Source organism: Marmota marmota, unplaced genomic scaffold (assembly GCF_001458135.2).
Source record: "Marmota marmota marmota unplaced genomic scaffold, marMar, whole genome shotgun sequence".
Taxonomy (NCBI): domain Eukaryota; kingdom Metazoa; phylum Chordata; class Mammalia; order Rodentia; family Sciuridae; genus Marmota; species Marmota marmota.
The window spans coordinates 8,735,301-8,751,072 of NW_026000164.1; the positions used below are offsets into that span (position 1 = coordinate 8,735,301).

The window sequence follows — 15,772 nt, forward strand, 5'->3', positions numbered from 1 at the left end:
ATATATTAGGTTGGAAATATATCTGCTATTTGTTAATTCTCCTCATTCATTACTTTTTTATTTTAAAAATCTTTGTAGAGATTTTGTTTTATTTTACAGATAATTTATGAGCAGTTTCCCAATCTCGGGGGGCATTTTTTTCAAAATCACATGAAACATAAGTTCATTCACAAAATCTGATATTTATTGACATTGACCCTTTCCACCTAACAACATGGGTAGCCTTTCTGCTAGTTCAAGTCTTCTGTTGTGTTCCTCAGAAGTATTTTATTTATTTATTTTTGTTTTCTGTGTATTATTATTTTACATAATGGGTTCATTTTGACACATTTATAAATGCAAATGACATAGTGTTCTCTTGAATTTCATAGAAATAATAGTATTTCCTCTTTGAAAAATGATGCTGGCTAAGAAGTTGAGACAGATAAATTTTATCATGTTAAGAACTCAGGGGGCTGGGGATGTGGCTCAAGTGGTAGCGCGCTTGCCTGGCATGTGTGCGGCCTGGGTTCAATCCTCAGCACCACATACAAAGATGTTGTGTCCGCCGAAAACTAATAAATAAATAAATATTAAAAAAAAGAACTCATTCATCTATTCTTATTTAAAAATTTAAAAAAGTAATTTGGAATAAATGTTGGATTTTATTCTACTTTAGCATTTATGAACATTATTATATGATTTCTCTCTAAATTGTGTTGAAATATTTTCTAATACTAATTCTCTTTACTTTTATGGGATAAACTTATGTTCTGATTCTGTTAAATTTTACTTAGTAGTTTTGCTAAATATTGACAAGTGAATTTGCTTTCTAGTTTTCAGTGAGATAATTATTGTTGGTTTTTTTTATATTGAGTGGAACCTTTTGTTGGGTTTTGATATTAATTAATTTCATAAAAAATTTGGAAGTTTCCTTTAACTTTTATTCTATGAAGCAAATTTGCTTGAAATGATGTGTTCTTAAAAAGTTGGCAAAATTTCCTTGTGAATATCCAGTCCTGGCAATTTGGGGGAAGTGTCACTTTATCATTTTCCCAGATCAATAATGCTGATTCTTTGTTTTGGATTTTCCACCTTCCTTAGGGTAAATTTTAGTAAAATACATTTTTGTGGGCACATCTACTTATCAAGGTTTTCAAAATCACATGAACAAAATAATTTCTGCAGAGTATTTCAATTTCTCCAATTTGTGGTTTGCTTTCTTTTATTTCATATTTTGTGTATTTATGCCTTTTGTCTTTCTTTCCAGAGTATGTATGCTGACAATACTAATTTTATTTTATTTTTCCAATGAACCAGTTCTTGTATTCATCTTAACTTGCCTTTTTGATCTTTATTAAATCAACATTTCAGGAAACAATTTTTCTTCGTGATTTCCTCATATTTATTTTGTAATGATTCTCCTGAATTCTTGCTTAGATTTATATTCTTTTATCATTATTTCTTCTTCAAAACATACTCTTCCAGGCTATTCCTGGCTGGGCACCTCTAACACTGCCACCACAATGTCCTCCTTGCCCTGCCAGACTCCGAGATCTGTGATGACTAGCGTCCTCCCCGTTTTGCTCAGTACTGTGCACACAGCACCTTGGATAGCACCTGCTGTTCAAGTCAGTGTTCAACCAGTGATTGCTGAGTTAACAAATGAATGACACTGGTGATGCCCATCACAGACAAGAACTGCATGAGGGACCATCTGATTCATCAGCAAGGTGACCCAGGAATGACTCTTGACATTCCAGCTCCATCAACTGCAAGTGTTGTGACACCATTTAATGAGTTGGAGGAAACTGAAAGAGGAATGACTTTTGGGAGAAAAATTAAAAATCCAGCCTTGAATGCACTAATTTTGAAATACCTCTCACATTGAGATATCAATGCAATTTTTATACTGTAAAGTATTTTTAAGGGAAGGGAAGGAGGACGGGCATAGGAAAGACAATAGAATGAATCAGACATAACTTTCCTATTTTCATATATGAGTACACCACCAGTGAAACTCCACATCATGGACAACTGCAAGAATGGGATCCTAATTACAATAAGTTATACTCCATGTATGTATAACATGCCCAAATACACTCTACTGTCAACCTATCTAAAAAAAATCAATAAAAATAAAATAAATAAAAATAAAAATAAAAGTTAATTTTAAAATTTTGAATTGGTTCTTAGTGCTGACACTAAGGATTGCCAGATATTTGAAGAAAGACTCAATAGACTCAGTCTTAAAAAGAAAAGCAACTAAAGCACACAGAAAATGGAACTTGCAGGAAGAAGAAGTATAGTGGAAGGAGAAAACTAAAATATTTGAGTGGAACTTTTTATATTTTAGTGAAATATTGGAAATGTAGGGGGGAAATTGGTGGTTTAGCACATTTGCTAATGAAAAGAAGGAATATCCTTCCAATCACTTCTGTTAAATAATTTAGAGATTTCATCAGTTGAAAATGAGTGATTCTTTAGGAAAATACAGGGTATAAATGCTCACTGATTTTGCTCATGTGGGTGTATGGTATATATTTGTAGGAGCATAAGTTTTTCCAGTTATGAAATACTCTCAAGCAATTTCAGTTGCTTAGAAGAACATGCGAAGTGCTGGTTGGGTTAATCTAAGTGTGAAATCATCCCACACTGTGGGATTGAAGAGGGAGAAGGGCCAGGGAATTATAGTCTTTTATATAAAAATTATATTGGGGGGAAATTGGCAGTAGAGACAATTATACAAAGAAAAACCTTGTACCTGAAACTTGAAAAAGGATCATCAGCATATGACTGATTTAAACCTCCCTTCTTTCCACTAATTTGTCTTCTGCTGGACTCTTCAAAGAAAATCTGAAACATAGTCCATTTTGTCTGCAAATACTGAAAGTATTTTTAAGAAGGTTGTCATAATGATGACCAGTAACCCAAACTGAGCGTAAAAGAAAGTGAAGAGAGGAAGAACCAAGAGCATAGAAATACTAATGCAGAGTAAGACTATTATTTTTCTATGAGAGTCTCAGAGCAAATAAAGTGGGGAAATAAGAGGTAGTGAGTGATGGAAGAACGAGATGCTTCACTGGTGATTTTGAAGGTTTGAATTTTTTTCTTTAATAAAAACTCAGCAGTGAGTACATTAATGAACTAAGGTGAACAACATCCTCATTAATATCTCTCCTACTTACCAAGTTTACTTCCTGATTAAAAAATCAATATAAAATTTATATTAGTGCATAAATGCTCTAGGTAGTTCAAACAATGCAGAGAAAAATAAAACAAATTACAAATGTTTCATGTGTTCCACACACAAAATGTCACTACTTGAGTTCTTTGTCAATAATTTTTGGTAGATTCTTTCAGAAATTTTATACATACATCTAAATACACACAAAACGTATATTTCTGTAAAATCAGAAAGATAAATGGAGCAATACAGTATCTTCTTATATTTTGTACTTAACATATTGGAATCTACTAGTCTGTGTACATGCGTTCATCACTTTTTCACAAGGTCAACACAATATTCCATTTAAGACATACAACTCCTCTCATGAATGAACAATGCTACAAGGAAGATCTTCTTGCACATATTTTTGCATACTTACACACTTATAAAATTGTAGCTACAGGAAAAAATTTAGACAGTAATTTCTAGTTGAAAAGAGTTTTATGCACTGTTAATTTTGATAATGATTTCTGAATTATTCAGTTTATGTGTTTGGAGGAATGGAGCCAAAATGCATTTCCAGCTTTTGTTTAGAAAGCTTCCCAAGGAATCTGAATGTGCTTAAAAGGCACATGGAAGGGGAAAGAGAGTTTTTAGGAACTCAAAATTCAGAACCTGCTCTCTTGGTGGCTATATCAACCCTGGCTGCAGCTCAGAATCACCTGAGAACTTAGACTATTATCTAAGTTTCAACACCAGAAATTCTGACTTAATTGATTACAAGGTCCAACGCTGGACCTGAGGGTCATGGTGTTTTCAAGCCAACCATAGAGATTCTGATGTGTAGTCAGTGTCTAAAATCATTGCTTTAGATAGAGTAATAGATTGTGAGTTCAAAACCATCCTCAACAAAAGTGAAGCGCTAAGCAACTCAGTGAGACCCTGCCTCTAAATCAAATACAAAATAGGGCTGGGGATGTGGCTCAGTGGTTGAGTGTCCCTAAATTCAACTCCTGGTATCTGCTCCCCCCTCCAAAAACATATTGTGCCCATGAAGCAAAAGAAAACCAATATTAGATGAAAGGAATCAGATCAGGTTTGAGGGAGAAAGGAGGAGGGAAAGGAGAGAGAGGGAGTGAGAGAGGTAAGGGGAGCGAAGGTCTGGTTGGGTCAAGTTCTATGTTCTTCTTTAGGTGATGATCTCAGAATCTTCTCTTTGGGTTAAAGATGAATTTGAGAGCACAGCTGCTTCCAAGCTCTTCTTAACCCAGGGTTGTCCTGAATTAGTAGCATTGAGTGACCAGCTGGGTAGACAGCCATGATGATTTTGAACAAAATGTTCCAGGGACTACTGGCATCAAAGATGTTGGACACATAGAGAAATAGGGAAATGGCATTGAAAATGTAGAGAATGAGAAAGTAGCTGGTTGCTTTGATGGCCCCCATGTGAGCCTCCATGCTGGGGTCCCTGGAGCCAGTAGCACAATTTTTCATGTGAAGGGTGTGTCTCTTGAGAGAGACAATCAGCAGAGTGGCTGTCACGATGAATATGATCAGAGGAATAAGAATCCCCAGGTTAAAGAAAAAAGCCAGGTTGAGCACATTGGTCTCAGTGAAGTATACTTTCTTTGTGGAGTTGGAGAAGGGCACTGTAAAAGAATTGTTGCAATACACAGGGTAGATGTCCTTGCAGAAGAGCATGCTGGAGATGAAGGAAATAAACAAGGACAGCCACAGGAGCCAGGGTATCCATCCAGAAATTCTCCACTTCAGCTTAAGGAAAAGTGGGTGGGAGAAATTGGCAATCTTCACGAAGTAGAAGAAGCTGAGCCAGGCAGCAAACCAGAGGCTGCAATAATTTAAGAACATGAAACTTACTTTGAATGAATCATATAAAACATCTTTGTTAAGAAAAATTGGGGATGTATCGCTCAAGATAACTTCAAGCATCATGAAGCTTTGGAGAGCTATTCTGGATACACTCAGGAAAAGCAGGATCCTGCCATTGGTGGAAACTGCCTTTTTCTGAACCCATGCAGCTGCGTTTATAGCCATGATGAATCCATTTGCAATGATACCAATCATGCATTCAGCACCTATAATGGTAAAAATTAAGATGAAGGCAAATAGTGACAATTCATTTTCTGGGGAATTGCAGGGTTCAGCCATCCTGAGTTGTTGCTCCTCTCTGGAGTCTGGAAGAAAACGTCTCCTAAGCATTTGATGGGCAGATCCTTGATAACTGCCACTATTCATGTCATAGAAGGAAGCAGTTGATACATCATTTCCAAATTCACTCCATTTGTTTATCTCAGAATTCTTAGCTCTAAATGGGCCAATGCAAATAATGGGAAAATTTGGTTCCTAATCCTCTCCCTAATTTCAGGCATGTTGGTATTAGTTCAATCAAAGGGGCTCAGGGAGGCACTTGCTTAAGCTGTCTTTTATAACCCACTGATGTGGGAGTGAGAGCCATACCCTTTGGCAGGCTTACTTTGAAAATTGGCCTTCCAAACACCATGTAGCTTTGTTTCACTTGTGAGTTCAGAAAACTGACTGAAAATAATACTACAAAGACTCACGTGTTAATAAGTCTTATAGGTATATTTTCCTGTTTTGCACTAGGCAGTGTCCTCACAATTTATATGTTATCACATGAAAACCTCACAACAACCTTATGAGGCATGTGCTTTTGTCATTGCTAATTTGTGGATGAGGAATCTCAGGCATATAAAGGATGAATTACCTGTCCAAGGCATACTACTCGAGAGTGATAGAACTGGGATTCAAACCCAAATCACATGGCCCCAGAGTTCATATTCTTGCCCACTAAGGTAATACCACCTAGACCTGCGTGGATTCCTTTGTGTGTGCAAGGCTGACTCAACTGTGACATTTTTTGATGTTCTTACTATTAAAGGCGAATAATAAAGCAATAAGACACCAATTTTTAAGCAGTAGGACTTTGTTTGCAGAATTAATTACTTGAGGTAACACATTCCTTTAATTTCATGTAAGTGATTACACATGTACACACACACACATTTACATTTTATTTATTTATTTATTTTGGTACTGGAGATTAAACTCAGGGACACTCAACCATTGAGCCACATCCCCAGCCCTATTTTGTATTTTAGAGACAGGGTTTCACTGAGTTGCTTAGTGCCTGGCTAAATTGCTAAGGCTGGCTTTGAACTCACCATCCTCCTGCCTCAGTCTCCTGAGCCATTAGGATTACAGGTGTGTGCCACTGTCCAGCTACCTTTTATTTTAATGAAACACTTGGAAAATAAAAGTTGAAGGAAAATTTCCCAGTTCCTTTACAGGGTAGGCTAATCTACCTGAGGGTAAAATAACACCTTGGACTTGACTATCATATTTTGGACTATTAAAGCTGAAACAGATAAAGGAAGAATCACTTTTCTCTTGAGGAAATTGTTTCTGGCTTTAATATGTAAATACAGGACACAGAATAATAAAATGGATTTCCCAATTCAGAGTGAATTCACTTTTATGAACCCATATCACTTTAATATAGTAATAATAAAGCAGGTTTGGTAGGTGACATGTCTCCAAAAATATTTATGACGTTGGTTTTTCCTTTACTCAAGGCTTCTTTCAAATAAGGCACAAACTTATGAAGTTTTTTTTTTTCCAGCATGAAATGGTAAGATGTTACCATTTCATTTAAAAATCTGTTTCTGAGCCCTAAACATTCTCCTTGAACACAGACTAATAAACAGCTGTTCTTCTCTGGTTGTTTCTCTCATAGAAGTTCTGGAATCTCTAGAAACTCTGATTTGTCAGACTTTGCCCCACTTTTGCTGATCTAGGCTTCCAAGAGTATGAGGGGAAATGTCATGGTTCCTTCAATCTGACGCCACTCTCCTCACTTGCTTTGCTCATCATTGTATCCTACCCCTGGTTCCTGGTCCAGTGCCCACTACAGATACTTGGTGGGTTACTGAATGATTTACCAGTGCCTCTTAGCTCAGAGATGCCCTCTGTAAGAAGAAGCATGGAGAAATACCACTTCCACCTCCCCCCGACTTTAAAAACTCACAGGGCCTACACTTAGATCAAGTGTGGGAGCATGAGCAGTGAGGTGGAGTGAGAATAAGAAGAGTTTGTAGAAACCATCTGCAGAAGAAACACTGGCAGGAGACAGGACAGAAGGAGACGCAAAAGCAGAGCTGCTGGACCAGTAATGGGAGGCTGCAGATAGGCAGTGGGAGGGAGCAGGGGCCACGATGTTCCCAAAGGCACTTTAGAAGATGCTCTGGTTGTCACAGCTCATGACAGAGTCACTTCCTGCAATGGAAAGAAGATTTTTTTTCTTTTGGTACCAGGGATTGAACCCAGAGATGCTTAACGACTGAGCCACATCCCCTGTCCTTTAATTATTATTATTATTATTATTATTATTTATTTTTTTTTTTTAATTTGAGACAGGGTCTGACTGCAATTACAGACAGGCACCGCCAAGCCTGGCTAAGAGGATTGTTTATAGGAGTTCCCAGGGCAATCTGAGGCGGGATGAAAGCACCCTTCAAGGTGAAGAGATGATTTTTTAAAAGTAAAACTGGGAACCCATACCTTAAGGGCATGTTCTATTTTTCTAAAATGCATCTTGGATATAGCCAAGTGTATTTCTAAACAAGGAAAATACAGCAAAAAGACTCCCATTAAGGACATAGGGATGACTTTTAAAAGTCCCATATATTTGGATATATTTTTAGTTTATTATTTTGAAATAAGTTTTGACATTGAGATAAACTGTACAGAGAATTCCTCTCTCTTTACCCTTTATCCAGCTTCTACTGATGGTACAAACCAAACCCAAATTAGCACTGTTAAAATACTATTAGTTAAACTTTTGGCTTTATTTGGATTTTTCCAGTTTTTCCATTAATATCATTTCTATTCTAAAATCCAACCCAGGATGCCACGTGGCATTCTGTAATTATGTTTGCTTAATGTCCTTCAATCTGTGACAGATTGGTTTTTCTTTTCCTTTTATGACAGTTTTGAAAAGCAGTGGTCAGATATTTTGTAGACTGTTCCTGGGTTAATACTTGTCTCATGATTTTACCGGTTTTGGATTTTGGGGAAAAATTATATACAATGTGCTATTCAGGGGCACATCATGTTAGTGTCTTATTGCTGGTGATGTTACATTAATCCCTTGGCTAAATGGTATCTGCCAGGTTTCTCCTCATGATGTTATCTTCTCACCTTCATACAGTCTTCATTAGAAGTGTGTCTGTCTGTAAGTGTGGCCCTATTCAAGGGGAGGTGAATTACACTTCACTTCCTGGAGAGAGAAATCTCAAAGAATTTGTGCTTTAAATATTTTAAACCACCACGATAAAACTCTGGAGGAGATACTTTGAAGCTATGCAAATACCTTGTTTTTCCTAAAACTCTTACCCACTAATTTGAGTATTCATCAGAGGATGTTGCTTATAGCAATTATTATACTACTGAAGTGCTCTAATTTTATATTTTCCTCTTTCCTTATATCTGTATTAATTATTGGTTTTATTTTTAAAATTTGTGTTGTGTCCATGGCACCAATTCCCACATCCTCGTGTGGTGGGTCCTGTGCTTTTCCCCCAGTGTATGTTTGACTGTGCTTGTTTCTAGGGTCCTGTGAAAATATACTATGATATCCATTATCATTTTGATATTAGTCATGATTTTTTTGGTATAAAAAAGGCTATTTAAAGTAAAAATTAAAGGACTAATAACCCACGACTCACTTATGGCTACTGTAATTAGTATTTTGCATTTTTGTCTAATTTTTACATAATTTATTTTAAATTATTTGTAAAAGCAATGAAAGATAAATAAGTATTTTTTGCCTTTGGTTGTATTTTGTAAAGGATTCAGATATTGTTTTTTAAAAGTGTTTTCTGACCCTTGCAGTTTTTAAAACCAATTCGTCTCAATTAATTTTTCACACAGCAACAACAGCAAATGGAAATAGTGCTTAAACAAAACAGAAGTTTCACCTGTACTCTGTGGAAAGCTAGAAGCTGATTAATATGGGAACCTGATTCTACAAAGTTCTCCAGGTGAAGTTTCTTCCAGCTCATTGCTCCACTACCTCTAGATGTGGCTCTCAGCCTCTCCCAAGATGACAACATCTGCATCATGGTGGTTGTAAGGAAAATAAGATAGGAAAAGGAAGAGGCAACAGATCTTGATGTGACCTAGGTAAGACTCTCCTAAACTACAACGTGGCAATGCTTCTTGCCAACCACTGGCTGCCTAGTCACATTGCAATATTTTCCTGCAAGGGAGGCTTGGAAATGCAATTTCTGTAGATAATTATGTGTCTGGTTGAAAATTTGATGGATAAAGAGGAAAAAATAAATATTGAGGAAAAACTAGCAGTGTCTACTGGAATCATAACAGAATTTTTTGAAAAATATATTAATGAATGTAATTTGTTAATGTTTTATTTATAGATTTGCATCTATATATCTCAGTGGCATTTATTTTTAACTTTTTTTCTTGTACTATCATTGTGTAGAACAGGCTATAATTATTTCATAATTATGAGTTTTCTAAAGCTCATCTTAAGCTAAAAAGTAGCTTTCTCTGTTATGCTAGCCTCCAATATTGTTTTTCACTAAAGAAGCAATATCCTTTCCTTTGAAGATTTGATAAACTCACTTGGATTATCATATGTTCTTATTTATATATTTATTTTTGGAGGGGAGATGGTAAGAGAAGGGAGATATTTGATCACAAATTCTATTTCTTTCATAATTATTTAGTTTGTCATAATTTTATATATATATATATATATATATATATTTTTTTTTTTTTTTTTCCCCCCACAAATGGTTTTATCTCAAATAGGCTTTCAGCTTTCTTTGGCATAAAATTACTCATGGGTTTGGAATAAATCTGCACCGTGACTATGGTTAGTGCCCTTTCCTTTATTATATTGCTGGTGTCTTTTTCCATATTTGGCAGTTTGCTCATTTTTCTAGACTTTTCAACTTCTACTCTAAAGATTCAGTTCTGAATTTTGTTTATCCTCAATTATTTCTTTTGTTTTTTATTGCACTAATTTCTTCATTTATTTTTAATATATTTTCCATAGTCTTTTCTTCATTTTATTCTGTCATTTTTTTTTTTTTTTAGCTTCTCGAGTTGGCCACCTAACAAATAGATTTTTTGTTTAACTTTTTAAAAAAGAAACTGGTATATTCATTTATTTTTATGTACCATGTCATGTGTACCCTATAAAATTTGATGTGAAGTACTTCCATTGTCATTTGTTTATAAATACTTTATAACTTTCTTTACATTTTCCCTCCTAAGATTTAAAAAAAATAAGTAAAAATAAGTGTGCACATGTACACGCATTTCTTTGCGTACATATTATATGCCAGGCACTCAGGGTATAGATATGGGACACGTGGATCCTGCCCTCAAGAAACTTTGGAGGTTTACGTTGCTATATGCTACAGTTGTAAAATGTGTTTCCTTTCAGTGGTGTAGGGTCCGCTATATGTTGGGTAACTCTCAGTCTGAGTCAGCCTCTGTGTTTTCTGATTCTGTTGGCTAAGTGTAGGGTAGAAGATGCTGGCCTAATACAGCTAGGATTAGTGTCCATTATAGGTGCCTAAAATCAGCCTCTCTCGGCTCCTGGTACAGCTAATCTAATTAGTGATATTAGATTATTGTAAACAGATACCTCAGCACAGGAGGGAAACATGCATCTAGGCTAGATATTCTAGTTCCTTTAATGTACTCACAGTTTCAAACATCATTTGTATGTGAATTTCATTTAGAAGATAAAAACAAAGCCTTTTTCATTTTCCCCTTTCAATCTCATTTTCTTTCTTCAGTCGAAACTATTTTTAATTTCTTTATCCATTTCATTTGATAATTTTCTCCATGTTTCTAAGTAACAAAATATTCTGCTACCTGTTGATATTTTTCTCCCAATTTTGGGAATTATGTATTGATTTCAAACTATGAAAGGTGAAGATTTAAATCTATATTTTTCTCTGTATCCCAGCTAAGCGTGCGCACGCACACACACACACACACACACACACTCTACCATTTTCCTTGCCCATTCATAATGTAATATTGGTTAGAATGGGATTGTATTTACATTAGTGTGAGTCTGCAAATACAGTTTATAGTTGAATTTGATATTATATACTGTGTTTCATAGACAATTTTTATTTTGCTCTTATCTTTAATAACAGTTTGACTAGGCAAAAGATTCTAGGTTGAAACATCTTTTGGCCTAACACTTTTTTAAAATTTCAATTTCTTTATCTTTTGTTTCTGATATTTGTTATTTTTGATTAGACATATAGTACCAGGCCAGGTGCCATTGTGCACGCCTGTAATCCCAGTGGCTCAGGAGGCTGACGCAGGAGGATCTCAAGTTCAAAGGTGAGGCACTAAGCAATCCAGTGAGAACCTGTCTCCAAATAAAATACAAAATAGGGCTGGGGATGTGGCTCAGTAGTTGAGTGCCCCTGAGTTCAATCCCTGGTATCTGCGACCCCCAGTCCCCCCCCCCCAAAGAAATACACTACCATTCTTTTGTATTTATCCTTTTTTAGATTTTTATTTAACTTTAATATTCTGCTTTTCTATAATTTTCTGCAGTTTTTCTACCATATTTCTAGTTTTACTTTTATTATTATCTTTAAATATTTCTTGCTTGGCATTCAGAATAGAATATAGATGCGATATTTTATATATATTTTAAAACTGGGAAACTTTCAGCAATTACATCTTTAAGTACGGTTTCTCAAACGTTCCTTTCATTTTTTTCCCTGGAATTTCTATTCGATACAATTTCTCCTAATACTTAAAGATTTTAATGTTTTTGTCTCCTTATTCCATATTTCATGTAGGGTAGCCTTTTACTTATACGTGCAAATGGATCACTTTTGATAATGGGAAAAGGTGCTACAATGAATAAATTTATATAGTTATTTGATATAAAAATTTATTGACTAGGGCCTGGGGCTTAGCTCAGTGGTAACGTGCTTGCCTCACATGTGTGAGACACTGGGTTTGATTCTCAGCACCACATAAAAATAAATAAAGACACTGTGTGTTCATCTACACCTAATACAACTAAATAAAAAATTATTTAGTTGTAGATGAAGTAAATAAAATTTTTTTTATTTAGATAAATTTTTACCTTCAAAAAAATTTATTGACTAAAATTTTTATTGGTTGGTACACTGATAAAATAGATTTATTCTAAAAATGTTTTACAAAATCCTTCTAAAACCACATCATTCCTTTCTAAAGTGAAGCAAAAGTTTCTTTGAACTGATTAACTGAACAGACAATATTTTTGTTACATATTGATATAATATAATGAGCTTTTTAGTTATATTTATTTCAAATACTGGGTCACTGATATATTTCTAAATAATGTATTTAAAAAGATATCTCTTTTTCTCTTGTCTTTATAAAATTGCCTGCAGTAGTCTTCCAGGTTATATTTCATGTCTGTTAACACTGCTAATGACCTCAATTGACCTGTCTCTGGGCACTGAAGAAGTGATATTTGTAGTTTGAGATAAATGGTTCAGGATAAGCAAATTCTTCTACATGGAGGGCATTTTCAATGCTAAACTTTTGCTTTTTGTACTGCATTATGTAAGTACTTAAGTTTCCATTCAGGAAAAAATGTTCTTAGAAATATTTTATAAAACAAAAATCAGCAAGTAAGTTTTCTTACTATTTAAAATATTTAAAAATATTTTGCTGAATTTAAGTTCTGAGAAATTTTAGTCCTCAATTTGCTTCATTATAATGCAGCATACATATTTATCCAATTAAAAAATAGCTCTTCTTTCTGGTAGGTGGGTATTCAAAATTTTTTAAATTTGAAATTAAGTCTTTGACACCATTGAGCACCAGTGGCTTAATTCTTCAGTTTCTCCAGTGCTTTTGTAGGTGCAATGTCAATTCACCATCTAAGTTGTGGGTCAATTTTGCAAATTACTCAAAATTTCAAAACCTGAAACATTTTTTTTGCTTCATTGTTTAATACTTTAATTATATATTTCCCTCTGGTTTTCTACAAAACTAATAAAAATTTAGAGGAATTGTTTACTAAAATATCCAATGTAATTGTAGGAAATTTAAGGCCATTTTAAAAGTATTTTTGTAAAAACTCAATCATATCCAAAGAATGATTCATAAGTAGGAAGGGGAACTGTTATTACATGAAGAGTATTTTTGCTTTTAAATATGAGATTCATCATAAAAATTTGGTGGGTCAGTTGCTCTGCCTACAAAAAAATTTGCAAAGTTTATAAATTACAGCTTCTATTTTGATTGGTAAAGTATCTCAGATTATTTGAATGCTATTTTGAATTATATTTGTACCACCCAAAATTCCATTTGTCTTCATATTTCATAGATTTATCAATTTAGTAAAAACAAGTTTTTATGGTTACACTGGGCTCCATTGAATTTGTATTCACATTATTAATTGCAAAACAAACCATTTTTATCCTCAATGTTTGCCTTTTTAAATTAGTTTCAATAGCACATATCAGAATGTCGGCTATTTTGTCTTCCACAGAAAGAACTTCCAAAAGCCTTACTTTGACATCATGAGTTGGATGAATGAAATGTTAGAGTCTGTAAACAAGTCTGGATGGCGCCTGGCAAAATGCCAGAGGGAGTGGTTTGTGAAGTAACACCAGCGAACCATTAAGTGTGGAGATTCCTTATTGGTTGACTGATGTATCTAGTTTATGCTAATTAGATAAGCTGTGTGGAATGTATAAATACTGCTCCTGTCCTGCAATAAACGGCTTCCTCTCCTGCTGTATCAATGCACACAAGTTGTTCGTTACCCCCCCTGATTATTTTGCTGCAGCTGGACTGCGGCAGATGAACACAATTGAACATTATTTCAATTAACCTTTGTAATATTTGACTATTATTTGATTCTTCTATTTGAAAGACTAATGAAAATGATATAAAACTGAGATTATGTTATATGTTACTGGGAGTTTTTTTTTTTCCTATTAATGGACCCAAAACATCAATAACTTTTAACTCCATTTTTGTTCATACACACACACAGACACACACACACACACACACACACACATGGAATTGAAAATGTAAAACTTGGAATTTTACTTTTTCCTTTTCCACGTAGATTCCTTTTTTGTTGTTTGTTTGTTTGTTTTCTTTTTCTGTCTAGTTACCATTGCTAGGACTTCCATTATTATGTTGATCAGAAGTGGAAAGAGTGGGACTCTTTGTCTTACTCCTGATCTTAGGAAAAAGTCTCTCTCTCTCTCTTTTTTTTTTTTTTTTGTGGATCATGATGTTGGCTATGGGCTTGTCATATTTCGCCTGAATCATATTGAGGTACATTGAGGTACTTTTCCCTCATACCTTGATGGTTGAGACTTTTTATCATAAAGTTGTTGAATTTTGTAGAACATTTTTCGGCATCTATTGAGATACTCATGTGATTCTCGCTTTTTCATTCTGTTAATGTGGTGCATCATGTGTATTGATTTGCATCCTTGCACCCAGTGATATATTGGCTTGGTCATGATGTATGACTTGGATGTGCTGTTGAACTCTGCTTAAAGATTTTGTTGAGAATTTTTTCACAGGGATATTGTCATATGGTCTTCTTTCCTTGTAGTATCCATGTCTGGAGTTGATATTAAGGTCATTCTGGTGTTATGAGTTCAGAAATTCTTCCTTAATATTTTGGAAGCATTGAGAAGAATTGGTATTAATTCTTCTTTACATGTTTGAGAGAACTCACCAGTAATGCCACGGGGTTCTGGAATTTTCTTTTTGGGAGGTTTTTGATTTCCGATTCAGTCTCCTTACTCACTATTAGTCTGTTCAGATTTCCTGTTTCTTCACGATTCAGTATTGGTAAGTTGTATGCTTCTAGAAATTTATCCATTACTTTTGGGTTATCCAATTTGTTGGTGTATTAATTGTTCATAGAAGTTTCTCACGATTCTTTCCATTTGTATAGAGCCATCATAATATCTCCTCTTTCAGTTCTGATTTTATTTGTGTCTTCTCTCTTTTTCTTAGTTTAGATAAAATTATTTGGACAAATTAAAAACCACACTCAGAAATAGGAGTGAAAATCTGTCTTCTGCAGATGCACATCTACGTCATGTTTGTGGTGTCTTCTCTAAATACCAATTCATCTTGCAGTAGATGCTGATGTTCCTGTAGCAGGTGTGAGTCCAAGGCTCTCAGCTGGTTGGTGATGTTATTAAAGCACATGATAAATGGTAAATGTCAACAAACATATTGTGGGAGATGTTGTAAACTTCATTATTCACTTCCTTGAGATTTGAAGATTCAGTAATTTTTCATTACCATATGCTAAGTTTTCCTGGGCTCACTGTGCCAAACGTTTTATTATGAATAAGTCAAATAATAAACTAAACAAGCAGTCAGATTTACACCCTATGAAAAAACAACAAAAAGCCATCCCTGGAGCGTTCTGACGGCTTCCTACTTGCTCTATCTACCTCAGCCTCTGTTTCCTACATGCTTTTCACATCCTCCTAAGCGATGGTTTCTCATTTTTGCTACTGTTTTTTCCACCTG

At 34.8% G+C, this 15,772-nt stretch overlaps 1 protein-coding gene across 1 annotated transcript; it reads right to left on the bottom strand.

The window, feature by feature from the left end:
* Positions 1–4,369: 4,369 nt before the first annotated feature.
* On the bottom strand, positions 4,370–5,368 carry Tas2r39 (taste 2 receptor member 39). Its single transcript, XM_015493926.1, has one exon. It carries the CDS (start codon positions 5,366–5,368, stop codon positions 4,370–4,372), a length of 999 nt encoding a protein of 332 aa, XP_015349412.1.
* Between the last annotated feature and the right edge of the window lie 10,404 nt (positions 5,369–15,772).

Bases quoted from the DNA above. Each gene is read 5' to 3' on its own strand.
- Tas2r39 (XM_015493926.1), bottom strand. From the start codon at position 5,368: ATGCTTAGGAGACGTTTTCTTCCAGACTCCAGAGAGGAGCAACAACTC.